We start from the raw sequence: 26,290 nt of genomic DNA, 5'->3' as shown, positions 1-26,290 counted from the left end.
CTCCAGGGGATCTTCCCGACCCAGGGATCAAATCCATGTCTCCTGGGCAGACCCACTGAGAGACCACTGAGTCACCAGGGCAGACCACCGTGCTGTACGCATTTGTCAAAACTCAGGTAACTGCACAACCAAGATCTGCTGCACACAAGTTACAAATATATCAAACAAGAGCCAGTACCTGGTCCTTGGTCCTCCCCTCCCGTTCCCGGATGTAAGTGGTGACGATGCGCTCTGTTTCCTCTCGCAATCGCGGGTAGGAGCTGAGCTGGGGAAAAGCAGAGTGGTGATGTTGGCGGGGTCCTCGCAGGACAGCGGGGAGGGGGCACATAATGTGAGCCAAATGGAGAGCATGGCTGGGGGGCTGACATGGGGCAGACCCACCGAGACCCCACCCTGCTCCTATCTCAGAGCTGCCACAGCTATGAGACAAGAAGGGGCGGTCGGGCAACGGTGGGCCAGAGAGCCTGAGTGGGTGCCCACGCACATGCAGAGACGCTTTTCAGAGAATGCGATTCTGAGGTGGCAAGTGGCAGAGAAAGCGAGTGACAGCCATCCACCTGCTTCAGAGTGCTGGGTGAGAGCGAGGACACAGTGGAATCAAAGCCCCTGGGTCACCAGGGCAAGGGGCAGCATCTGAGCCATCTACCTCAGAGGCACTCCCTTGGCAGAAAACCATGCCCAAGCATCTTGCCTTAGGAAGCCAGTCCTCCGATACCCCCACTGCCCTGGCCTTTGCAGTGGCAACCAAACCAATGCACAGAAGCCCACCTTTCACAGTTTGTGCAAAGTCCATGAGTTGGGGGAAAAAAAATTATTTTTTTGGTCACACCACATAGCTTGTGGGATTTTAGTTTCCCAATGAGGAATCAAACACGAGTCCCCTGCAGCAGAATCACAGTCCTAACCACTGAGCCACCAAGGAATTCTGAAAATTTCTTAAACGCTGGTGATATAAGAATATGCAGATCAGCACACCGGCAAAGTATTTTATTGCCTCAGTGTTGGTTTGAGAACCCCCTTTCTCAAAGCAGTCCAGTGTTGGGCACGGATACTGATCTCTGCTGCGGGTGAGTAAGCGCATCTGGCAACATCGAAGGCCTTCCAGCCTCGCAGAGGCCCAAATTGCAAAGGTGGACCCTGCGTGTGCGTGGACCACCTCCGTGGGTCAGCCGAGGCAAAGCCGAGATGTCGCCAAGCGGCCGCTGGGCCTTGGAAGAGGGTTCCTGCCAAGGCAGAGTTTCCTAGCTGCTTGGGTGAATGCTCAATGATGGGAAGGAGAAGATGGGAACAGATGCGTAGGTGAGAAAAACGAAACCTTCTGTTACCTTCTCGGCACACTTTTTAATGACCGTGGCCAGTTCTGAGACCACGAGGTCAACACACTTCAAACTCGGCTCTTTGAGTTTTACAATCTGTTTTTTCACAATGGCTTCAAAGGCCATGTCGGGGGTGAAGAGCCCCGTCCTGGGTCATGCGGAGGGCGGGACGAGGTAGAAAGACACCCGGGGCAGTGCAGGCCATACACGCAGGACGGGAGACAGAGAGAGAAGAAACAAGAGTCAGCTGGTTAGTGACATGCACGGAGGAGCCTGTGCCCGCATTTGCCCCAGAAGCTGCTTCGGATCAGGAGGCGTCCTGGCTCCTTGGGGTGGGCAGGGTTTGATTATATAAAAGTGCTACGGGTCAGAGCCAACATCCGAACAGCTAAGAGGGTGCGAAGGCCTTGAATTTTTGTATGTGTGAACATCTCCAAACCACTGGGGTTTCTTTCCCCTCCCTGTTTCAATCGAAGAAGCTTAGGAAGCAAATGTGGGCTTTTCCAGACTGAGAACGGAAGGATCAAGCAGAAACTCCTGCCATGGAAGGCCGACCCAGAGCTCCTCGGCCGTGGTGGACGTGCAAGCACAAACCACCCACCAGGAAGCGCTTCACCTGTTTGGCCAAAGCATGCGGCCCGGGGAACCAGGCCGGTGGGGGCGCCAACGTGTCCTGTTCAAGTGGGGGCAGCGGCCCGCGAAGACCAGCACACAAGTGCAGGAGACTTAGGGGATCTGAGGACTGGAGGCCGAGGGGAACAGCCCCGCTCCTGGGGAGAGGTGGGCAAGCTGGTAGAAGCCATCAGGGACCAAGCCTGGGCACTCGTTATGTGGGTGGTGTTCGGGCCTTTCTCGGCTGGCTCCAGGAAAGCCTGAGGGCGCCAGGCACTTGTCAAGGAGTGAGGGGCAGGGAGGTTCTGGAGCCTGGCCTCCAGCAGGTGATTCAAGGTCCCTCTCTGCTCCCCAGAAGACAGCAAAGCGACAGCCCAACAGAACCCCCATCAGACACATGCTAAGCTTGGTATCAGGGTCCCAGGGAGCCCTGCCCACCAGTCTGTGGAGACTGGAGGCCTGGCCCCCCCGGGCTGCACCCAGGCCAAAACACTCCCGCCCCAGCCTCTGGGAAGAGGCCACATTCTTGGAAACTGAGGCAATCTGGTAAGGGGGTGGGGGGTGGGGAAGACCAGCGGGGCAAAGGCTGAGCAGCACTGGGAGCCTGATACCAAGCACCCATAGCCCCGTTTCCACAAGGCCAGGAGTCACCCTGCCAAGGGTCCAATACCTTACTGGTACACTGCCTAACTGTACTGATTAGCTCCTGGATAACCAGGTCGACACATTTCAGACAGGGCTCTTTCAGCTTGACGACCTGCTTTTTCACAATGGCCTCGAATGCCAAGTCCGGGGTGAAGAGCCCGGTCCTAAAAGCATCCGAACCCGGGGGCAGGGGAGATAAGTCGGAGAGAAATAAAGCACGGTCAGCAATGTCACAGGCACGGGCCAGGCTCCCGGGACAGCCAAGGTCACGGCAGGTCAGGGGGTCGGATGCCTGCGTCCGCTACCTGGAACTTCCCACCCAGGGCGATCTGAGGACCCCATGGCCATGCAGGACTGGACCGAGGGAGCTGTGACTTTTGCTGCAAAATGGTGGGGACCCAGGAGGGTCACAGGGCCCCGTGACAGGGACAAAGAAAGGCCGGGCTCCTGTGACCCAGTGCCACAGCTCTGACTCCGTCCACACCGGCCCCCGCCCCCGGGCAAATGTGCACTGAGCTTTCTGCCTTGGCTGGTGACTGGGCCCTTGAACCAATGCTGAACACTGGGCAGCAGACAGCCCCGGGGCCTTCAAAAGATAAACAGAACTAAGCACATCCACCTCGAGTACCCTTGGAGACCCAGAGGGAGAGACTTACAGCTACTGTACCCGCCCCGCTTCAGTCCTCACATTTGGGGTACCCAGAGGTTCAGGGGGACTGACTGGCTCTAGGGTGGCACCATGGAGATGGAGGGAACATGGCACCTCTCCCCATGGAACTTGCCTGACTCCGTGGATATTTTTAATGGCGTAGCTGATCTCCCGTCGTAAGTCTTTCTCATCGAACTCCATCTGAGAAAAGACAAACCAAACACATGCAAGGAGGTTCCTGGGGGACCCCCCAGTTCAGGTCTGTATCTGGGGAATGTCACCTCCTGTGTACCATCTGTAGTCACATGGTAGATATTTGATTGGTCAAAAATGTTTAAAAACGTTAAAACGCAGTTTCAGCAACGATGCTCTGAAACTAACGCTCTGTTGGAAGAAAACTTGACGTATACACACACTCTTCTGGGCTATGTGGCTGGACAAATTAAAAACGTTTAAAAACATACTTCTACTACCACCAAGTAGTTTTAAGTGCTCTGGGAATTTATCTTGAACAATGAATCAAGAATTAGCTACGTTCCCAAAACAATCTGTAAGTGCTAAGAAAACGTGCAATGCCCCCCAGTGGGAGACTAGTTAAAAAAGAAGATAGTGTTTTGCCATTGACGGTGCATGAAATGCATACACTAATTTGGAATGATGGCAATTATGTGAAAAAAGCATATAAAGAAGCATAATTTGTTCTTTTCTCCTTTCAGCTTTTGTTCTTCTGAAAGAAGATGTTTTCACTGTAAAACCTGTACAACTTCCAGCAATTAAAACAAAAAGAAAAATCTCTTAATTCCAGCACCCAGAGCTGACATTTTGTGAATATCCTTGCAGATCTGTCTCTGCAAAGACACCCATCTCAGTGGGTGTGTATGATTTCATATGAAGGACGTTATTTATAACAACTGTTAAGTTCTGGTGCCCAGGTTGGCTCCATAGTCTTTTTCCCTTTCAATGGGGACATTTACCAGGTGAATTTACCTGTATGTTCTATGTATTTTGCAAAGAGCATGTATTCAGAGGAAAATGTTGGAGCTTTTCATACGACTCAGCTGGAAATCACTAAGCTCACAGAAGGAGGCCCGTGGGGTCTACAGGTGGGAGCTCAAGACCTTGTGGCCTGGGAAGAAGCCAGGTTCAAGGTCAACTGAGCAAGTGGGTCAAGATTGAGAAGAGGGCCCGGCCTGCGCAGCGCTACCTTCACCAGCTCGAAGGGAAATCGCTCGTGGAAGATGCGATTGATCCGGGCGCCCCCAGAGAGCTCCAGTGTGTCCACCTGGTCTCCAGAGCCCTCAATCCTCTTCTCAAAGTCCACCCCAAACTGCTGGACCATCCTGTGCGGAAAGAGAAAAGCTGAACGTCAAAGCAGAGGCACTGACACGGCTCTGGGACTATGTCCCAAGTCAAGCCATGGCTTACTTTCCTCCTTTTATTTTTTTGGGAACAAAATGTATGTGTGGGTCAAAAAAAACAGACAAAATCCAGGCTCTGTCGAGGGCAAGCACTGGCTACATGCCAGGCCCCCTCCATAGGCCTATTATGATCATTCATTCATTGAACTGGGGACACGAGGGGCAGTTATCACTCCCTTTTGCAAAAGAGTGAGGTGTGGGGGAGCTCAGCAACCTCTGCCCTGAGGTTTGGCCTAATCCAGTAGAACTGTGATATATAAACGGAGCACCTCCACACCGTTTGGGTGGCTTCCTCTAGTTCCTACCACCTCCCAGTCTGGAGTTGCAGACTCCACCACTGATGGACTATGAGGCCTTGGACAGGTGGGTTCGCCCTCTAAGCCTCAGTACCTCCGTCTCCAAAGTGGGCTGATTCTAACAGTATCTCCATGTAGGGTCACTGTAAGGATATTTAAGGAGTTTCAAGATTTTATCAACTCAGAAAAGGCATCAATCTCAAAATGCACTATTAGCCTGGACACCCCACAAAAAAAGAAACATGCTGCCAATGAATAGTAATCCACCTGAAATTTGCTTTCAGAGAAGTGAAGACTTTTTAGTGCACACGTAATTCATGAAATGTGGTAAAACCACGCCTGGCCCCTTAGAAGGCAGCCCAGCCCTTAAAAAGTGTCTCTAGAGTATTGTTGATTAGGGCTGTGACGAAGTGAGTGGTAAAGAACTAAGATATTTATTAGTGTTATGGTTGTCTTTAGCATTTCTAACTGTTTTCACCCAGTCCTCTGCACTGTCCTAGGAATACGTTAAGGCTGTATATTGTCACTTTGCTTATTTAACTTATGTGCAGAATACATCATGGGAAATGCTGGGCTGGATGAAATACAAGCTGGAATCAAGATTGCCAGGAGAAATATCAATAACCTCAGATATGCAGATGACACCACCCATATGGCAGAATGTGAAGAACTAAAGAGCATCTTGATGAAAGTGAAGGTGGACAGTGAAAAAGTTGGCTTAAAGCTCAACATTCAGAAAACGAAGATCATGTCATCCCATCCCATCACTTCATGGCAAATAGATGGGGAAACAGTGAAAACAGTGGGTGACTTTATTTTGGGAGGCTCCAAAATCACTGCAGATGGTGACTGCAGCCATGAAATTAAAAGACATGTACTCTTTGGAAGAAAAGTTATGACCAGCCTAGATAGCATATTAAAAAGCAGAGACATTACTTTGCCAACAAAAGTCCATCTAGTCAAGGCTATGGTTTTTCCAGTGGTCATGTATGGATGTGAGAGTTGGACTATAAAGAAAGCTGAGTGCCGAAGAATTGATGCTCTTGGAACTGTGATGATGGAGAAGTCTCTTGAGAGTCCCTTGGACTGCAAGGAGAGCCAACCAGTCCATCCTAAAGGAGATCAGTCCTGAGTGTTCATTGGAAGGCCTGATGTTGAAGCTGAAACTCCAATACTTTGGCCACCTGATGCGAAGAGCTGACTCATCTGAAAAGACCCTGACGCTGGGAAAGATTGAAGGCGGGAGAAGAAGGGGATGACAGAGGATGAGATGGTTGGATGGCATCACCAACTCAATGGACATGAGTTTGAGTAAACTACGGGAGTTGGTGATGGACAGAGAGGCCTGGCGTGCTGCAGTCCATGGGGTCGCAAACAGTCGGACACAACTGAACAACTGAACTGAACTGAACTAAAGCAGGAGTAGCTGGCACAAGGCACAGGCGCCCTCCCCCATGTCTGTTCTCCCTAAAGCCTCCAGGGGGCGCCCGTGAACACCTGAGTCAGGCCAGGTCCTACCAGGGCTCAGAACACTCCATGGCTCCCACCTTACTCAGAGCAAAAACGAAGACCCGTGGTCTACGAGGCCCTGCAGGCCCTACCCTGTCCCCTCCTGGGCCTCATTTCTTCCTACTCTCCCCTCACTCACTCCGCTCCACCCACGTGGGCCTTCTCCAACACACTAGATGCAATCCTGCCTCAGGCAGGGCCTTTGCACTGGCCAGGCCCCCACCCCCAGGACTGCACAGCCGCTTCCTCACCTCTTCAGTCTCTGCCTGACTCTTCACTGATCACTTGACTTTAAACAGCACCCCAAGCCTACCCTGGCGCTCTCCAGCCCTTCCCCACTTTGACATTTTGCCATTTCACAGATTATTCACATGTTCTTATTTACTTATCTTGTCTCATCCCTCTCCTCTCCCCTTTCTGAGCACATGGGGTGTCTGCCCCACACACTGGAGCAACCCTAGTGCACAGGACAGGGCCCAGCACACAGGAGGCTCCGGTGAAGGGTTTGCTGAACAGATGGATGGGCGGGGAGCCTATGGCTGGGAGGAGGCCCTCGAGCCTCCTGGGGGAGTGCCAGGCTGAGGGAGGGGCACGTACTGCAGCAGAGCTTTGGTCTTGCGTGTGGGGTCATCGGGCCGGAAGTTCTTGTACTCCTCCACCTCCTTCTCCAGGGATAGCAGCTGGCTCTGCAGCTTGCTGCGCAGGGCCGGCAGTGATTCCCGGATGTGGTTGGTCAGTTGCTGTGGGAGAGAAGTCAGAGGTCAGCACAGGCAGGATGCTGAGAAGGGGCAGACCTGCTCCATCCCCAGCCTCAAGGGACCAATGGAAACCCCGAGCAGCAGGGAAAGGTGACACAGCCTGGTCCACAGCAGCGCAAGGCTGCAGACAGCCCACGGGGACCTGGGAGAGGGTGGATCAACTGGGCCACGCACACCATGGATCAAGAGAGCAGGACCCAAGTGCTGGCCGTGAACAGCCAGTGTTGCTCACTGGAGAACAGAACAAAGTCTAGGAGGGACTTCCCTGGTGGTGGTCCAGTGGTTAAAAATCTACCTTCCACTGCAGGGGTCAGGGGTTTGATCCCTGGTCAGGGAACTAAGATTCCACAGGTCGTGGGGCAACAAAGCCTGGGTGCCACAATTAAGACCTGATGCAGCCAAATAAATAAGTGAATAAAGCTGTAAAGGCTACAAAGCCACTGCAGGACCCAGGCACGGGAGGACTGACAGACAGGCCATGGTGTATGGACAGACCACAGGAACAGGCCCTACAAACCATGACAGAAACAGTTCACCGGAAAAGGCACAGGACACATGTAGGATGTGGTCCCTTCTGAGAAGATGGGGAGAACTGAGAACTCACCTTCATCAGCACAGGGTGCAGGATGGTTCAGGAGGCTCAGGAGGACCCTGCCCGCAGACCACCCCCCACTGTTTGGTTTTTAACCATGGGGACTCGTTCGTTATTCACAAACTTTAAAAGGAGGCAGCGGCGCAGAAAAGATTAGGTAGTGAGCCTTGAGATGAGCTGTTCACGAAAAACCTAGATAGAGACTTCTCTGACGGTCCAGTGGCTAGAACTCCTCGCTTCCACTGCAATGGGCATGGGGTCCATCCCTGATCAGGGAACCAAAATCCGGCATGCCACAAGGCATGGCCAAAACTGAAACAAGTCAGGTACAGAGCAGCGGGTAAATATGTTAACTGTTCGGGTGGCAACAAGGAAGATGGAAAGCATAGAACAGGAAAAGAGAGGAGGCGGGGCACGCGGGATGAGCAGGCAGGAGGGAGGCCGGCAGTCCAGGCGCATCGGCCCCTCCAGGGTTTATAGCCTTGAGAAAGAAGCCCAGGAAGTGGCGACACGGGCCGCCTGGGGGTGGTAGTCCGGCGGCCTGTCGCGGCATGGGAGGAAATGGAACATTCACTGTATCCGGACTGTCGTTTTAAAAATACTCTTTCAAAAGAGAAAGAGAGAAGGAATGAAAAAAATAAATAAAAGCCATAAAATCAACTCAAACCACCCAAATGGAAACGCACCGCTGTGTGGTGCATTCTGTCCTACAAGACAAAGAAATGACAAAATACCGAGGTAGGAAAAAGGTGTGAAGGAGACTCGCGCACCGTGGCATGAATCTGACGGTCACCCCGAAACCCTCTGTGACCGGGGGCCCCTTCCTGGGGAGCTGCAGGTCCCCGAGGGCGGCAGTCCACTCTGGTCCCTGTCGCCTTTCTGGGGCATGACCCTGTTTAGCTCATGGGGTGATAGAGGGGTGGGGGGACCCCGTTCTGGGAAGCACCAGGATGTGGGCCCAGGCTCCCAGGAGGCCAGCTGGGCTCTCAGAGGAAGCCCCAGGCACCTGCAGGCAGTTTTACTTCCCTTCCCCTCCCCCCGCCCCTCTGCCCAGGCAGACCCCCGCTTCCTTTCCTGCAGGGCCCCTCCCACCAGACACTCACTTCCCTGTTTGTCCTCCTGAGAGGTATGCTCTGCCTTTCCACCCTCTGCCAGCCCACATCGCTTCCTAACACTTGAAGTGTTCCTAGCCTTTACCTGGCGATTTGTCCTGAGTCAGTGCCCCCAGTCAAAAATATGCCTTCCCCTGGCACTTTCCTGGTGGTCCAGAGGTTAAGATTCTGTGCTTCCACTGCAAGGGCACAGGTTCAATCCTTGGTCAGGTAACTAAGATCCCACATGCCATGTGGCATGGCCAAAAAATTAAAAAAAGAAATATGCCTTTTCCCCAGGATAGGGCCCATCTCCCCAACTGGCACTGTGTCCCACTGCAGGCAGGAAGAACTTTTAAACTGTTACCCTGCGGCCCAAGGTGCCACCATATAGCACCGAGGAGGGATAACTCATAAGCCCAAGGCCCCAGAGGACCACAGTGCCTGTTACACCGGAGCTACAAAACCCCACCTCACAGATTTCACTCTTGGAGAACCTGGCACACATGCAAAACAATGCTATTAAACAGCAGCCCAACACCTTCTCACCTTTTGGCTAAGATCAAGTGTGAACATTAGCCCTTTATTGACTGGAAGCCTCAGAAACCAGCCACATGGCTCTCCAAAAAGAGCCTGGAGAGTTGGACTGTGAAAAAAGCTGAGCGCCAAAGAATTGATGCTTTTGAACTGTGGTGTTGGAGAAGACTCTTGAGAGTCCCTTGGACTCAAGGAGATCCAACCAGTCCATTCTAAAGGAGATCAGTCCTAGGTGTTCTTTGGAAGGAATGATGCTAAAGCTGAAACTCCAGTATTTTGGCCACCTCATGCGGAGAGTTGACTCACTGGAAAAGACTCTGATGCTGGGAGGGATTGGGGGCAGGAGGAGAAGGGGACGACAGAGGATGAGATGGCTGGATGGCATCACGGACTCGATGGACGTGAGTCTGAGTGAACTCCGGGAGTTGGTGATGGACAGGGAGGCCTGGCATACTGTGATTCATGGGGTCACAAAGAGTCGGACACGACTGAGCGACTGAACTGAACTGAAACCGATGAGGGCCCGTGTGTCCAGGGGCTTCTACAGGGCCATGAAAAAGAGTGAAGAAGGCTTCTATAGGGACAGAGCTCCAGGAGATACTGTTGAGTTTAAAAAAAGAAAAATGGGGGGCATCCATGACTATGGATAAAGGGGGAAATGTGCTTCTCAGAAGTCCTTTCTGCATTCATGGACAGAGAAACTCAGGCAGTGTTTACAGCGGTGGGTGAGAGGCAGGAGGCACATGGCGCTTCACTGTATCCTTTTGAATCCACCTGCCAATGCAGGAGACAGAGGTTCAATGCCCAGTCTGGGAAGATACCACATGTCGCAGAACCACCGAGCCTGTGAGCCACAACTACGGGCTCAGTGCCCTAGAGCCCGTGGTCCGCAACAAGAGCGCCCACTGCAATGAGAAGCCCGTGCACTGCAACCAGACAGCAGACCTCTGCTCAGCACCGCAAGACAAAGTCCACACAGCGACAGGGACCCAGTGCGGCCGCAAATCAGTCAATAAGCTACTAAGAAAAAAAACGAATATATGTATGTGTAACTGAGTTGCTTTGCTGTACAGAAGAAATCAACACATTGTAAATCAACTATACTTCAATAAAAAACTTAAAAAATAATGGTAACAATAGTAGTGATGGAAGTAATAATACCAGCACTGACTCTTCTCCAGGCACTGATGCAAACGTTCACTGAGCTCAACTTTGCTAGAATGAGTGCTGCTCTAGCCTAGCGGCAGCACCGCTGTGGAATGCAGCTGTTTTGCAGTGCACAGCCTGAGCAACTGCACCAAGTCCTCACCGTACCTGATTCAGAGTCTTCTGCAGGTGCGGGGTGCCCATGCGGTCAGCTATGTGCCGGTAGGCTGGGTGGGAAAGGAAAAACTTCCTCTCAGCCGCCAGTGCTGTGCGGATGTCCTTCTTGCCCTCAATATCCTTCTGGCTGCGGTTGACCACTCCAATGTAGCCTGTGGAGAGAGAGGGTCAGGTCACGGCAGTGCCAGGCAAGCCTAGGAACCCAGACGCCCACTACAGGCCAGCCATGGGGCTGGGCAACATGCAGGTGTAGACATGGATCCTGCCCTCCAAGGCACTCCCAGAGGAGGTGACAAGCCTCATGAGTTACTCAGAGGCAACACTGAGAATCCAAACACAGGGCAACGTAAGTGTTCGGAGGAAGGAGAGATTACATTCAGCCTGGTGAGAGGGACTGGAGAAAGAACAGCTCGGGAGGAGATGAAATCCACAATCTGAGCTTTAAAGACAGAAAACAGTATGTGAAAAAGAAGGCCAATGGGAAAAACTAATCGTGCCAGATATTAATACCTGTTCTAAAGCTATTACATCTGGGGACCTTCCTGACAGTCCAGCAGTTAAGACCCTGAGCTTCCGATGTAGAGGGCACAGGTTCGACTCCTGGTCAGGGAACTAAGATCCACAAGGAGATCAAACAGTCCATCCTAAAGGAAATCAACTCTGAATATCCATTTGAAGGACTAATGCTGAAGCTGAAGCTCAAGCTCCAATACTCTGGCCACCTGATGTGAGGAGCCGACTCACTGGAAAAGACCCTGATGCTGGGAAAGACTGAGGGCAGGAGAACGGGGTGACAGAGGATGAGATGGCTGGATGGCATCACCGACTCGATGGACGTGATCTGAGCAAGCTCTGGGAAACAGTGGAGAACAGGGGAGCCTGGTATGCTACAGTCCATGGGGTCACAGAGAGCCGGACACAACTTAGTGACTGAACAACAATGGTTGGCAAAGAAACGACGTCTGGTGGCCACCAAAATGAACTCGCTGGGGATTCACAGATTTCCACATAACACTGCAAGTACTTGAATGGGTGTTTTTTCAAAATTACTGTATTTGTCTTAAAACTGTCTGAAGAGAACATAAGCAACAGTTAATTGTAAGAGAAGCGGGGCTTATACAGGAGGGGTTGGGAGCCAGCTTCCGAAACGACAGTTTAAGGTACCATTCGGCAATTTTTTTTAACACAAAAAACCATTAGCATAAGAAAACTACTTTGAAAAAAGGATCTACAATATCTGGACATAAAGGAGTTGGAAGAGGACGACGGAAGGGGGATTCAAGCAGCCAGGAACCCCAAGTGTGGACCCAAGCTACCCCACTGCACAGGTGCACGAATGGGTGTTGTGGGAAGCAGGAAACTGAGCCTGGTGGCCAACACCTGGGAGGCGCTCAGTCAGCAGATGTGTGTATTGTTGTCCATATAATGAAAATTGGAAAGGTGAACTGGGCCTAGGTGGTGAAAGGTCAGAAGTGATACACACATATCTGTACCCCCTTCTCTTAGTGAGGACTGATGTTTCTTTGGAGAGGAGGGGCACAGCTATCCTCCAAGCTATCCTCAGCCAACTATCCTGCCAAGTCTTGTGCAGACCTGACGGTTTCTCGTCCTCTTTGGAGCTATCATCAAGTCCACCTTACAGATGAGGGAAGCGAGGCAGGCCAAGGAGGGGTCCCTTGCCCACATGGTCACATGGAGGACCAGTAGCGGCAAGGTGCAAACCCAGATTACTGTGAAGGGCAAAGAGCAAGGGGCAGAGATGGTGTCTGGCTTGTTCTGTGGTTCCTTTTGTTAACCTAAAAAAGAAGGATCCAGGGACTTCCCTGGTGGTCTAGTGGTTAAAAATCCACCTTGCAAAGCAGGGGACACAGGTTCGATCCCCGGTCGGGGAGGATTCTACATGCCTCGGGGCCACTAGGCCATGACTACCGAAGCCTGCGCGCCTACAGCCTGTGCTCTGTAACAAGAGAAGCTACTGAGAAGCAATGACAAGGCCGAGCACCCCAGCTGGAGAGTAGGCCCGCTTGCCTCAACTAGAGAAAAGCCTGTGCAGCAAGGAAGACCCAGAATAGCCCAAAATAAGTAAAACAGAATAAATAAATAAAATTTTAAAAAAAAATCTGAAACTCCACTAAACACGAGACTGATCAGCCTCTGTCTAGATCTAATTACTGGTTTGCAAGAACTATAATTGGCCAGATCCCGATGAGGTGCACAGATCAAGTGGCTGGAGGGGGAGTCGTTGGAACAGAAATGTAGGTGTTTATGTGTCAAATGACAGGGTGCCTGGATTTGCTTCATAATCCCCCAGGAAGGGAAGAACAACAGGAGAGGATATTTGGGATAGTGACGATTAGCTGTGTGTGATGAGCAACAAGGCTGGTCTAGGGGAACGCCTCACATTTTTCTCTCCACGTGAGAAAATGCTTGACAACAAGTACTGAACATTAAAAGGTACAGGGACTTCCCCACCGTCCAGTGGTTAAGATTCTGCCTTCCAACACAGGGGGTGTAGGTTTGATCCCTGGTCAGGGAGCTAAAATTCCACATGCCTCCCGACCAAAATTCCAGAACAGAAAAAAAAAGAAGAGGAAGAAGAAATATTGTAACAAATTCAGTAAAGCCTTAAAAAATGGTCCCTGTCCAGAAAAAAAAGTCTAAAAAAAGAAAAATTACAAATCCTTGGGAACTCTTAGGAAGGAGAGCCAGAGTAGTAACTATGGGGAGAAGCTGAGTGATGGGTGATTTCAGTTTTCTTCTCCTGGACACTTCTTTTTGTTCCCCAAATGAGCAGTTGTTCACCATACAAATGAAAAAAGAATGCACACACATCAGAAGAAAAAGCTAGGGCTTCCGTGGCGGTGCAGCGGTCAAGAATCCGCCTGCCAATGCAGGTGACTCGGGCTCGACCCCCTGGTCCAGGAAGACCCCAAAGGCCATGGAGCAGCTAAGCCCACGTCATACAACTACTGAAGCCTGTGCACCCCAGCGCCTGTGCACTGCAATGAAGAGTACCCCCACTTGTCGCTACAATTAGAGAAAGCCCACATGCAGCAGTGAAGACCCAGCATGGCCCCAAAATAATATCTTAAAAAAAAAAAAAAGAAAAATATATGCATGTTCACTTGGGCAGAGAAAAAGAAGGGTATACAATGGGACTGAGAAGCAGTTTCTTCTGGGCAGTGGGAAAGTGGGATGGTGAATGCATTTGTGAGCATCTGCTGAGGCTTCAGGAAAGATAACAACCAAAACGAGTCATTTTCCCAAAGCAGAGGCGCCCCAGCTCTCCTGTGGCTCAAGCCGACGTATCCTGGTCAACCCCCTGCCCCCGCACCTCTCCTCAAGGGGAGTAGCTTATTCTCCAGGACGTCCCTGGCATCCGTGCCTTCGTCCATCAGGTCGAGTTTGGTGATGACGCCGATGGTCCGCAGGCCTGAAAGAGCACAGAGGTCAGAGGGCACCATGAGGAAGGAGCTCAGGCGACCTGGGCCACCCGGAGTCCAGCCGGGTCCCCACCTCCATACCGTGTGACCTGCCTAGACCCTAGTTCCCCTCATGTCAAAGGCAGGCAGTAACACAGCAATCTCAGGGGCGTGTCGAGACAATAAACCTGGCACAGGGTGCGTGTTCAATCAATCAACGCTGGCCATCGTCAGTCATGGGTACAACCAGTCTTGCTGCTGCAGAATCTGAGGCAACCTTACCAAACATGAACCCCGGGTCAGTATCTCCATGCTATACTTTCTGAGTGGCATGCAGAGTTCCAACGTAACACGCCAACCTGAGACAACTGTTTCCAGGGTTACCTCTTATCTGAATGGCCAGAATGACACTGTGGACACCATCCTAAGGAATTCCTCCTCATCCCAAACTGTCCCAAACTGCCCTGAATCGAGGGAACCCTGCCAATCAACTGTCCCCCACTGGTGCCTGAGGGCTCCCTCTGTGTTGGCCATGTGTGTGTGTGTGTGAGAGAGAGAGACGTGCAGGGGACAGAGGGAAACCCAGGGAGACCTCTGGCGGGGGGTGCTAAAGTAGGCATTAAGCAGGTGCCCTGGGGTGCTCACCTGCCCACATTCTGCTATGAGATCATGAGCTGGCATCACCTTTTCGGAGGTCAAAGGAACCACCACTGCAAACACCCACAAAGCTGGTGCGGGGTTGGAAGGGGAGACGCAGCCCGAGGTAGAGGGATGTGATTGGGGGAGGGGAGGTCAAAGATCAGAAACCCAAATGTTCAAGAACAAAAGAAAGGAAGCAGCAGGCTGCCCGATAGATGGCTACCGACCTGTGTCCCTGTGGTAATAGGCAAACACAGTCACACAACGGGAAAACAAAGGAAGGTCATCCCTTTTTTTTTCATCCCATTTTTTAACACGTGAGTTTATAGGGCTTCCCCAGTGACTCAGACAAACCCGCCTGCAATGCAGGAGACCCAGCTTCGATTCCTGGGTAGGGAAGATCCCCTGGAGAAGGGAATGGCAACCCACTCCAGTATTCTTGCCTGGAGAATCCCATGGACAGAGGACCCTGGTGGGCTACAGTCCATGGGATGGCAAAGAGTTGGACACGACTGAGTGACTAACACTTTGACGTGGAAGAACAAACTCTGAAAGGATGTTTGCCAAGTGGAGCCACCAGCATCTGCAGGTGGAGAGGAGCTGTCACAGTTCAGGGTCTGATGTTTCACAATGGTGACATTTAGGGGTAACCATCACGAATACTTTCAAAGTGAGACAGCTACTTTTTTTTCCGGAAGAAGGTCAGCAACAAGTTCACAAATGATGCTTAACCATTTTCACCCCTACTTCCTTGCTGCCTGATCAGCCTCTGTCCTGATCAGGACATAGTCACATTCATGACCTGGTATTGGACTCGGGGCACAGGAAGGCCTGGGGGGCTATGGGCAGGGGGTGGCCTCCCAGGAAAGTGAGCCTTGATGACCTTGGGGGCAGAGCTGGCAGAGCCCTGAGCTTCGAGGAGCTCGGGGCCACCTTCAACTGACTGCACTGGGGACCGTGAGGCCACAGAGCCTATCTCGCCCAGCTCCTCACTGGTGGAGGTCCCTAACCGCATCCAGAATGCTGCGGGATTCAAGCAGTCGGCAGACAATTTGGAAAATGTACTTGTGTGTGTGTCAGACTCTGCTAACCCCCCACCACTGTCAGAATAGACCCAACTCCCCACCGCAGCCCAAAGAACCAAAGCCCAAAGACTGGCCCAGCCGCTCCCAGCAGCCTCCCCACCTTGTCCTTGGCTCACTCTGCTCCGGCCACTCCGGCCACCCCGGCCTCTCTGAATGGGCTCCGTTTGCTCCCCGTGCTTGCCACTGCCTGAAGTCATCCCACACGCGTATTTCCTTGTTGGAGTCTGTCGCTCCCACTGGTGGCAGGGCTCCCTGTCAACTGTCCCCTGCAGGGTCCCCAAGGCCGGAACAGATCCCAGCACACAGCCAGGGCTTAACTGACGTTTACTGAACGAATGCCCGGAGCCAGAGATGACCCAGAGATGCCCAAGTCTCCACCACTCCCTACTGCCCCACTGGCTTCACTAACTCGTCCTCCTTTCACCTGTCCCGCCAGCCCCTGAGCACTGATGCGGAGACCCTCGGTCCTCTCGGCAGCTCTCTAACTCAGGACTGCAGTGCTTCTTTCAACAGGAGGGACCAAGCCTCAAGGGGGAAGAATAACTTCTTGAAGTGGGATCGGGAGTCCCATCTGTGCCCAAAGAGGCCTGCATTCTTCCCACACCCAACTCCCCACACTAGCTCTCTGCGCAGGCAAAGCAAGGACCAACTTGCCAAGGGGGAATGCTCCCCGCCACACACTGGCCTCCCAGTGGACACCCTTCTAGAATAGCTGGCCCTCATGGGAAATGCGGTGTGCCAGGCCTTTTCTAGGGGAAATTGTGAGTCAACGAGATCACCAGTGATGCAGAGTTGAGAATGTGGGGCAAGTCGAGAGGCTGAGAAGTGTGGGAAAGGGGGAGCTGCTGCCATGGGGCTTGGCAGGTACCTTGAGGATCGACCTCCTTGGCCAGCTTGAGGGCATCTGAGTTGGCCAGGTCCATGTTGGCAGGGGTGACGGCAAGGATGAGGCTGCTTTCCCGGCTGATGAACTGCAAGATCATGTCCTTGATCTGGTACTCGATATCCTGGGGCTGGTCCCCCACGGGCACCTTGGTGATGCCTGGGAGGTCGATGAGGGTCAGGTTCAACACTACAGGGGAAATCAGAGAGAGGCGGTCAAGAGCCAGGAGCGGGGGAGGCACACACAGCCCTGGAGAGACCTGGCCTGCTTCCCCCGGGGCTGGGCGTCAGGCCTCAGGATTCTTCCTGTGTTTCAACTGGATCCAAACTTTTGACCTGATAACTCCCGCCTAGGGTCCCATCCTATGGACACGCTCTCTGTACTCTATTTCAGTGAGACAGTTTTGTTTTGTTTTTAAATATTTATTTGACTGCGTTGGGTCTCAGTTGCAGCATGTGGGATCTGGTTCCCTGACCAGGGATCGAACCTGGGACCGCTACACTGGGAGCTCGGAGTCTTAGCCACTGAACCATTAGGGAAGTCCCAGTTTGTTTTTATTTTAATGAAGTCACTATGCTGCTGCTGCTGCTGCTGCGTCACTTTAGTCGTGTCCGACTCTGTGTGACCCCATAGACGGTAGCCCACCAGGCTCCCCCGTCCCTGGGATTCTCCAGGCAAGAACACTGGAGTGGGTTGCCATTTCCTTCTCCGATGCATGAAAGTGAAAAGTGAAAGTGAAGTCACTATATTTTTTTCTTATTGACGTATTGCTAAAGTACAATACTGTATGAGTTTCAGGCGTATAATACAGTGATTCACAATACGGTTATGCTCCATTTATAATTATTCTCAGTGATAACAATTTTAAATCTGGATACTTGCATGTGTAGGTTGGAACTGCTCTCAAAGGTTAAATAACTTTGCACATGCATCATGAGCACATCGATTCAGTCAATATCAAGGAATTATTAAAAGCAAAAAAGAAGATTCTCTGGTAAGAAACACACTCGGAGGGACTATCCTGGTGGCTGAGACTCTGTGCTCCCGATGCAGGGGGTATGGGTTCGATCCCTGGTAGGTGATCAAGATGCCGCATGCCCACATACTATGTGGTAAGGCCAAAAAAATAAAAACGCATGCTGAGATGCACTCATACAAGAAGAGAGACATCAGTGACTTTCCTATCAGCTATGATTTGAGTAAAAGTAGCAAAGCACACATATGTGATATACCCACATATTCATAACTACCTACATATACACTGTATATCATTTGAAGAACATGAAATCCATCTGTAATTTTGAAAGTAGGGTAGATTTTTGCTGGGTATACCTTTTTTTTAACTTTTGAATATGCATCCTGTACAGGGATCATTTATTTAAAAATAAATATATTAAAAAACATCACAGGGACTTCCCTGGGAGTCCAGTGGGTAAGACTCCACCCCTCCAATGCAGGGGGCACGGGTTCGATCCCTGGCTGGGGAACTAAGGTCCCACATGCTGCGGGGTGTGGCCAAAAATTTTAAAATAAGATAAATAAAAGTTCATGTACAAAAATAAATAAATAAATCACAAAGAACCCTTACTGAGGTGTTAAGAGTCGGCTGGAATATTCATCAAATGCCATTTAAGTCAGCAGTCCATGCTGCTGAGTCAAAGGCTGTGTGTGGCTACAGGTTGCCTGTTCTATTTACGTGATGCAGTTTTAAAATCTGGACCTTATGCAGAAAAATCTGGCTTTCTGCCTCCTCTTGAGGAACCAGAAAACCTGGCTGCCTTGGGCTGGCATCACTGGGTGGACTAGATTTACCAGGGAGCCAAGCTGTGGTTACTCCCTTAAAAGGAATATACGTGCTGCAATTAATTCGCCCCAGGCCCCACCACTCCCGACAGTCTCCCTGGCGTGCTGTTTTTCTTGGAGCCGAGGTAGACTTCTCCGTACCACATTCCTATCAGATGTGGATCAAGAGGGTGTATCTGTGAGGAAAACCAGGAAGGAGCATATTCTTCACGAGAGTGAGGCCGCCCCGACCCGTGACTGGCCCACTGTCAGCTTTCTCCTGGCCCAAGTGAGGGGTCTTTGCTTCCTACCGTGTGGCGAGTAGATCCGCAGGTTAATGGGCACTGGGGAGATGCCTTTGTTGGTCCCCGTGACCCTGTCAGTCTCCACTTCGATCTCCTGTCGGACTTCCTCAAAGTCTGTAAACTTTCTGGACTTGCAGTGCAAAAACTCGGCATATTCTGGAAAGGGAAGAAAGATACTCCAAGTGAGAAAGAGAAGCAGTTGTGCTGTGGGTGGTTGGAGGGAATCAGACGGCCTCCTGGGAAAAGAGCTTTGTCAAGTAGAGAAAGTGAAGACTCAGTCACAGGCCCTCCAGGAAACTGGGGAGCAACGGATTCATTCTCTTGACAGGTATTAGAGGGGGGCCCTCCTACAGATCGCGCTCCCTTCCAGACCTCGGGTACTCCACAAGGTACAAAAGTGGCAAAAACGCTGACTGTGGAATGCACATTCTCATGAAGCATTTTGCAGAACTACATGGTTTAAGTCATGACATATTACAAGTAAAACAAAAATAAAAAGCCCCACAAAAACCAGCATCCAACAGCTGGTTGTGACCAGCCATTATTGTTTATCAACCTGCATCCCTTGGAACGCAGGGATGGATGACTGATGAAGCTTTTGCTCCGGTGTTATACATGAGATAGTCCTGGGTGATGACACAGAACCTCCCTCATGTAGGTCACAGTTTAAAGCCGCTGCCCTGCTGGGATGCTAAGCCGTCAGCGCCCTCCAGGGTAGCGAGATCCCCGGCGTGTATCCCTGGGACTCACCATTCTCCTTCCCCAAGGCACCCCCACCACAGCTGGCCTCACCAAAGCCCTTCTCTCTGTCCTGCCTTCTTTCCTGGCTGTTCATGGGGTCCTTACACACGACCCTCTCAGAAGAAACGCTTTCTGGACTCTTCAGGCCTTCTAAGCCCGAGGTGACTGAAAGCCATTATTGACACTGAGATGAAGAGAAATGAAGAAGTAACTAGAGGAGTTTCCTTGGTGGTCCAGTGGTTAAGAACCCACCTTCCAGAGCAGAGAACTTGGGTACAATCCCTGGTTGGGGAACCAAGATCCCACACGCCTCGGGACAACTGAGCCCACATGCCCCAAATGACGATGCCACGTGCCATAGCTAAGACCTGATGCAGCCAAATAAATAAATAAAATCTATATATATATATAGATTTTTTTTTAAACTGACTAATGACAGTGCTGGTACTGCCATCAAGGAAGAGAAATCCAAAGCAGAGAGTTAAGTAAAGCAGGAAGAAAGAAAACCTTTTATCACAGGACACATGTGCTGCGTTGATGGGTGTTCACTGTACAATTCCTGACTTTTCCATGTGTCTGAATTTCATAGTAAATGTTGGAGCGGGGGAACTTTCTAGGCCCAGAGATCATGGCTCCTGCGAGTGATGCTACAAAGAAGGAAGTAAGTTTGGCGGGTAAACAGCCTAAAGAGCTAGTTCATGACAGAGATGCAAGGATGTGCACTGCTTCTCAGCGTAAAAAACTGGAAATAGCCTCCATGTCCACCAGGAGGAGACCTGGCTACACAAATCTCAGCACAGACATAGCTACAGCTGCATCAGAACAAAGGATGGAGAAACAGCCCCGCAACAGAGACAGGCCAGGCAGGCCGAGAATCTCTGCCCAGAGGCCTAACACGGCAGAAAGTCAGGAGCACAAGGAGGCCTGTCATTCCATCTGTCACCTAATGAACGCTTGCTTGCTCTGGCCAGGCCCCGTCTGTGGTCCCATTTGCTCTTCACAAATCAGCAGCTTAGCAGGTAGGTATCTCCATGATGCCCATATCACAGATGGGAAAACTGAGGCCAGAGGGAGGTGAAGCAAGCTGGCTAAGTTCACCAGTGGAGCTGGGATTTGGAGCATGGATAATCTGTCTTCAGGCAGTGGCTCTCAAATCACGTGGGCATCATGAGGCCACAGGCAGACTCTTCACCTGTCTAATCTCTGTTGCAGGGGTCAGGAGACTCTGTGGGCTCAGATCAATATGGACACTGGTCACCGGGGAGCAGGCACTGAGGACAGTAGTTGGAGGGTGCAGCAGCAACCATCCCACCCCCATCAGCTGACCCAGTTCCCAAGGACAGCCCTCCACGGGAACAGGAGGAAACACTCGGCTACTCTCGGCTGCTCTTCCTGCAGCCACCTCCAAAAATGGAACAGTCCTCCAACCCCCACAGCAAACCTCAGTTCTCTTCCGGCTCAAGGCCGAGGGCTCAGCATTCACAAGATACTCCTCCCTCTTTCAGGAGTGCAGGGGGATGGAGGATGGGAACAGGGTTGGAGACTAGGACATAGGCGCTGTCCCTTGAAAAACCTCTGCCCTGCCAAGCCTGCTGCAGCTCACTTCCTCCTCCTCTAGGGCCTGCCTGCCTGCTGCCTCTTCCAGGGAGCCTTTCCTGACTCCAAGCCACCGGGCACGCCATCCTGAATTTTGGACCTCCTCTCATATCAGAGCCAGGTCGCCCTGGGTTCTGTTTAGGGGACCCAGTAGGTGCTGGCAGCCTTCCCTTCTGCCAGCCCCTTTGTGCAAGTCAAAGATGAGCAGGAGATGTACTGGGAAACCATGACATCTTCCCCACAAAGTCAGTGGACAGCAGAAATCATACCCTCTGTGCCCAAGCGGAAGGTCCAGGAGTCAGCCAGGCCCATCCCTCACCACCTGCCTTCTCTCCCTGGGTTTCTCGTCACTTGAGGACCATGTGCCAGACTCCAGCATCAGACCAAGGTAAGAAAGTTCCTACAATCAGGCTTCCCCACCCAGCCTGAGCACTGACCCTCTTAAAGCCAGATGCTGGCCACCTCTCCTTGCAATCTTCCTGAGCTCCCATCTCACCCCAATAAGACCCAGTCTTCACCAACACCACAGAGCCCTACTAAGGTTCCTCCCCCAACTTCTAATCTCAACTCATGCCTCTCCAGCCACATGGGCTTGTTTGGTGTCTCACTCCAAGCCCTTGAATTCATGCCTCCAGGCCTTTGCACTGGCTCTTCGCTCTGCCTGCGGACACCCGTATGGGTCCCTTCCTCTCAAGTGTTGATCTTCTCTCACTCCCAGGTAAGATGACAAACCTCCTCAGTTTCTTTCCCCTTTCCCTTCCTTAGGATCCTCCAAGTACCCACCACCTTCTAATATGGTGGACCTCGCCAGCCTGTGCATTTCCTCTGATCCCCAGGAGAAGGTCAACCTACAGGGCAGGGATCGGAATCTGTGTTGCTCTGTGTCCCGGGGCACAGGGCTCTGAGCATGCAGGAGGCGCTCTGCAACTACATGCACAACCAAAATGGCCGCTGGAAGGGCAACACAGCCCCGGCCTCAGCTTCCGGGAGGTGGCCCAGCGCCCCCACGGCCACCAAGTGGGACACCCAGGAGGCTGGACAGGAACAGGTTCTGGTGGGGTCACCTGCCGTCTTCCCAATGCACTTCTTATCAACACAGGCCCAACCCAGAGCCAGGAGCCTGGTCTGATGGGGGAGACAGGCTTGGCACAAGCAAGTCACAGGAGGTGCTTGGGGAGCTCAGCCAAGAGTCCGAACATACCAGGAGGGGCCTCCTAGAGGGGGTGGGCAGAGATGGTGTCCACCTCATCTCTGAAATGAAGACCTTCCCCCATGCCCTGAGGAGGCTCCAGACCCAGTGGGGTCTAGGGGGAATGGCGAGAAAGCATGGGGGTGTCCACACTGGCCAGGCTACCCCTGCGCCTCAGTTTTCCCATGAGGATAGTTAAGATATGATGCAGGTAGGGACGTCCCTGGCAGCCCAGTAGTTAAGACACTGCACTTCCAATGCAGGGGACATGGGTTCAGTCCCTGTCCAGGGAACTAAAGTCCTACATGCAGAGTGACGCAGCCAAACAATTTTTTAAAAAAGAACAAACTGGCAGAGTGCTCAGCCTGCGGCTCCACAGCTCTGTAAATGCTTGAATGCTGGAGAAAATTTGTGCCTGCCTTGATCCCCGGTCCTTCCTATAGAGGTGATCCTTCTATCCCCACAGCGGCTGCAGCCTTTTCAAACCTTCCCTTCCTCATGCTCAGTTAAGACCGCCAGTCCCTTGGGTCCCTGGCCTCTGCCATAACATTCTGACAGCCCCAACGGCCACCCATCCACTGCAGCCCTGCAGCGCTGCCCTGGCAGGAGGGCCAGGCCTGTGGGATCAAGTGCCGGGCCTGGAATACAGCGGGAAAAGCCCTCGTCCAGCCGTCGAGCTGCGAACTCTGAGGGGCCAGCCTCCTGCATCCTGTGGGGTCTGGGAATGCACTTGCAATTGTTCTCCGAGGAGGAGGTCCAGCCCTCTGCCCAGGACTTGTTCGCTGTCTCCTTCAGGACAAGCTGCTCGGGGAGGCCCACCTGGACCACCTGGGCTCCAGCAGCGCCAGCACCCAGCCCTTCAAGGTGATCCTCATCACCACCTGCTCTGTGTCCCCTCCTAAAGCCAGAGCTGCGGGAGGGGACTGAGCTGCAAGAGGGGACTGAGCTGCAAGAGGGGACTGCGAGAGACTCAGTTCCGGTCTCTGCTCTCCCTGGCACCCAGTGCATAGTAACAGCTTAAAACTTAACTACTGAGCGGCCTGCTGCAAAGCATTAAGTGCCAGAGCCTAAGACAGCATTCCCTTCTCCGTGACTCCCACGTGGGTCCCCACTGTGTTCAACAGCCAATCCCCCGCCTCGGGCATCCCCCAGGCATACCCCTTGAGATGGTGTCCTCGAGGGACTGGCATTGCTTAAGAATCATGAAGTGGGGACTTCCCTGGTGGTCCAGTAGTTAAGACCCTGAGCTTCCACTGCCGGGGGCTTGGGTTTGATCCCTGGTCTGGGAACTAAGATCCCACAAGCCAAGTGGTATGGGAAGGTCAAGGGTATAGAGTGAAGATGAAAAAGACAGGAGATGTGTGATAAAGAAAAAAGCACTCAGTATATGTCTTTAAGACTATGGGATGCTAAAAATTGATAAAATATTTCAAAAATAAATTTAACACCACAATTTCCCCACAGTGAAACAGGACAGGGACTTCCCTGGTGGTCCAGTGGTTAAGACTCTGAGCTTCCCCTGCAGGGGACATGGGTTTGATCCCTGGTCTGGGAACTAAGAGCTCACAAACCGAGCGCTATGGCCAAAAAAAAAAAAAGATCAAAGATACAAAAGGAAAACAAAAGGAGAAAAATTTAGGAGAGATGTATGATAAGAAAAAAGAATTTACTGTATATCTTTAAGAATGCGGTATGCTAAAACTTCATAAAATATTTAAAAAATAAACAAAACAGCCAAAGCCCCTCAGGCCTGGACAGGGCAAACCAGGCATCATCACATTACTTGGGGAGGTGACAGGAAGATGAGAGCCAGGTGGAGAGCATCTCACTTTCCCCACAGTGTCACAGGACAAGGACTTCCCTGGTAGTCCAGGAGTTAGGAATCTGGGTTTCCAATGCAGGGGGCAAGGGTTCAATCCCTGGTCAGGGAACTAAGATCCTACAAGCCACGTGGTACAGTCAATAAATAAAAATTTGAAAAATGAGGTTGTAATCTAGTTCCATCCTTTGACCTCTAGGAAGAGGATGGGGGCTGGAGGTTGAAGCACTAATGGGGTCGATTTCATCAACCATTCCGATGTCTTCCATAAAACCCCAAAAGGATGGCATTCAGAGAGCTTCCAAGTTGGGGAGCAGGTGCAGGGAGAGAGAGTATGAGCTCAGACAGGGTGAGGAATCTCTGCCCCTTCCCCACACCTTGCCTCATGCAGCAATTCCCTCTGTCCCTTCTGGGAGTAAAATGTTTTGAGTTCTACAGGAAACTGATCAAACCCAAGGAGGGGCACGCTGGAACCTCTGGTCTATAGTCAGTGGGTTAGAAATACAGGTGACAGCCTGGACTTGGGGCTGGCACTGGAAGCGGGGGCGAGGAGACAGTCTGGGGGGAACTGAGCCCCTAACCTGTGGGATGTGATGCTGCTTCCAGGGAGGGAGTGTCAGAGCTGAGTTAAATCGTGGATTTCCCTGAAGGTCCAGTGGGTAAGATTTCACCTTTCAATGCAGGGGGGCCGGGGGTGGGGTGCAGTGAGGGGCGGGTTCAATCCCTCGTCAGGGAGCTAAGATCCTACATGCCTCCCCATCAAAAAAACAAAATAAAACATAAAACGAAGCAATGTTGTAACAAACTCAATGAAGACTTAGAAAAGAAAAAAAGAACTGAGCTAAACTGGAGGACACCTGGTAAGAGTCTACTAAGAACTGGAGAACTGCTTGTTGATGTGGGGTGGGGGGAAAAAACAAATACACCTGGAGAAGCCCTTGGAGCTTCCTAGGTGGAGCTAGTGGTAAAGAACCCACCTGCCAATGCAGGAGACATAGGAGACGCGAGTTCGATCCCAGGGTCAGGAAGATCCTCTGGAGAAGGACATGGCAACCCACTCCAGTATTTGTGCCTGGAGAATTCCATGGACAGAGGAGCCTGGCATGCTTCAGTCTATGGGGTCACAAAGAGTCGGACACTGAAGCAACTTAGCAGCAGCAGAAGGTGACAGCCCCAGGCTACCATCCTGACCCTTGTCAGCTCCCAGCTTGTTTTCCACCTGAAGACACAAGGTCACGCCCTGACTGCTGCAGGGTCTACAGGCTTTATAGAAAGGTCCCTGCTGCGGCCAGAGTAGGTGAGGAAAGGGGCGCACACACAGTTATGGATGCTCTCCCACCAGAGAAAGAGCACAGCAACAGCCCTTAGGGCACGGTTAGGCACCAGCCCCGGGCTGATGGAGCACCTGCTGGGTGCCAGACCCCACGCTGGGTCGGGGGAAGGGTGATGGACAAGGCAGGTTGGCATCCCTGCCCTGGCAGAACTGATGCTGAGGAGGAAAGACAGACTGTCAAGAAAATACGAGGACTTCCCTGGTGGTCCAGGGGTTAAGAGTCTGCTTGCCAATGCAGGGAACACAGGTTCGATCCCTGGTCCAGGAGGATTTCACATGCCACGGGACAACTAAGCCTGGGTGGCGCAGCTACTGAAGCCCGCGGACTCTAGAGCCCGTGCACAGCAACAAGAGAAAGCCTGCACACAGCACAGTCAAAAATTAACAATAAAACAAATAAATATACAAGTCTTTTAAAAACAACAACAGAAGAAACCGGGCGAACAGGATGCTGCCTCACAACATACGCTGCACAATAACTAAGGCAGCAGTGGCTGGGGTGAGGCTCACCCCGAGGAGGAGGGGGAGGAGGCAGGGTGTTCCAGGCAGGGCTTGCAATGAGGGGGAAGGTCCAGAGGCGGAAACAATTGAGCTGGTCTGGAGGAAGAGGAGCAAGATTGTGGCACCAGGAGGAAGTGAGGTTTCAGAGGCCAGCCTGGTCCCAAGGGGGCCACGAAGCCTCAAGAAGGAGGCCAAGAGCCAAGCCCTGACATCTCTCTGGCTCCGGTGAGCGGCGGCCAAGGTCAGAGC

The 26,290-nt window shown here is 52.0% G+C and overlaps 1 protein-coding gene across 14 annotated transcripts in view; it reads right to left on the bottom strand.

Annotated features, from left to right (window-relative positions):
• Positions 1 to 26,290, bottom strand: part of DNM2 (dynamin 2) — an 88,361-nt gene that overhangs the window by 26,218 nt on the left and 35,853 nt on the right. For 10 of the 14 annotated variants that reach the window (XM_060415478.1, XM_042249954.1, XM_060415480.1 and 7 more), the window contains exons 3-11: positions 18,869 to 19,018; positions 16,761 to 16,964; positions 14,081 to 14,179; positions 10,738 to 10,898; positions 7,043 to 7,185; positions 4,427 to 4,562; positions 3,356 to 3,423; positions 2,599 to 2,737; positions 179 to 265 (exon numbers count right to left, since the gene is read on the bottom strand). In XM_060415478.1, the coding sequence (XP_060271461.1) occupies positions 179 to 265; positions 2,599 to 2,737; positions 3,356 to 3,423; positions 4,427 to 4,562; positions 7,043 to 7,185; positions 10,738 to 10,898; positions 14,081 to 14,179; positions 16,761 to 16,964; positions 18,869 to 19,018 (1,187 nt within the window). Of the gene's footprint in view, positions 1 to 178; positions 266 to 1,325; positions 1,465 to 2,598; positions 2,738 to 3,355; positions 3,424 to 4,426; positions 4,563 to 7,042; positions 7,186 to 10,737; positions 10,899 to 14,080; positions 14,180 to 16,760; positions 16,965 to 18,868; positions 19,019 to 26,290 lie in introns of all 14 variants that reach the window. The other 4 variants (XM_060415475.1, XM_042249949.1, XM_042249951.1 and 1 more) reach the window with 1 other exon arrangement.

This window comes from Ovis aries, chromosome 5 (assembly GCF_016772045.2).
Source record: "Ovis aries strain OAR_USU_Benz2616 breed Rambouillet chromosome 5, ARS-UI_Ramb_v3.0, whole genome shotgun sequence".
Lineage (NCBI taxonomy): Eukaryota > Metazoa > Chordata > Mammalia > Artiodactyla > Bovidae > Ovis > Ovis aries.
The sequence above is the reverse complement of the archived record's forward strand: the minus strand, read 5'-3'. Positions and strand labels throughout refer to the sequence as shown.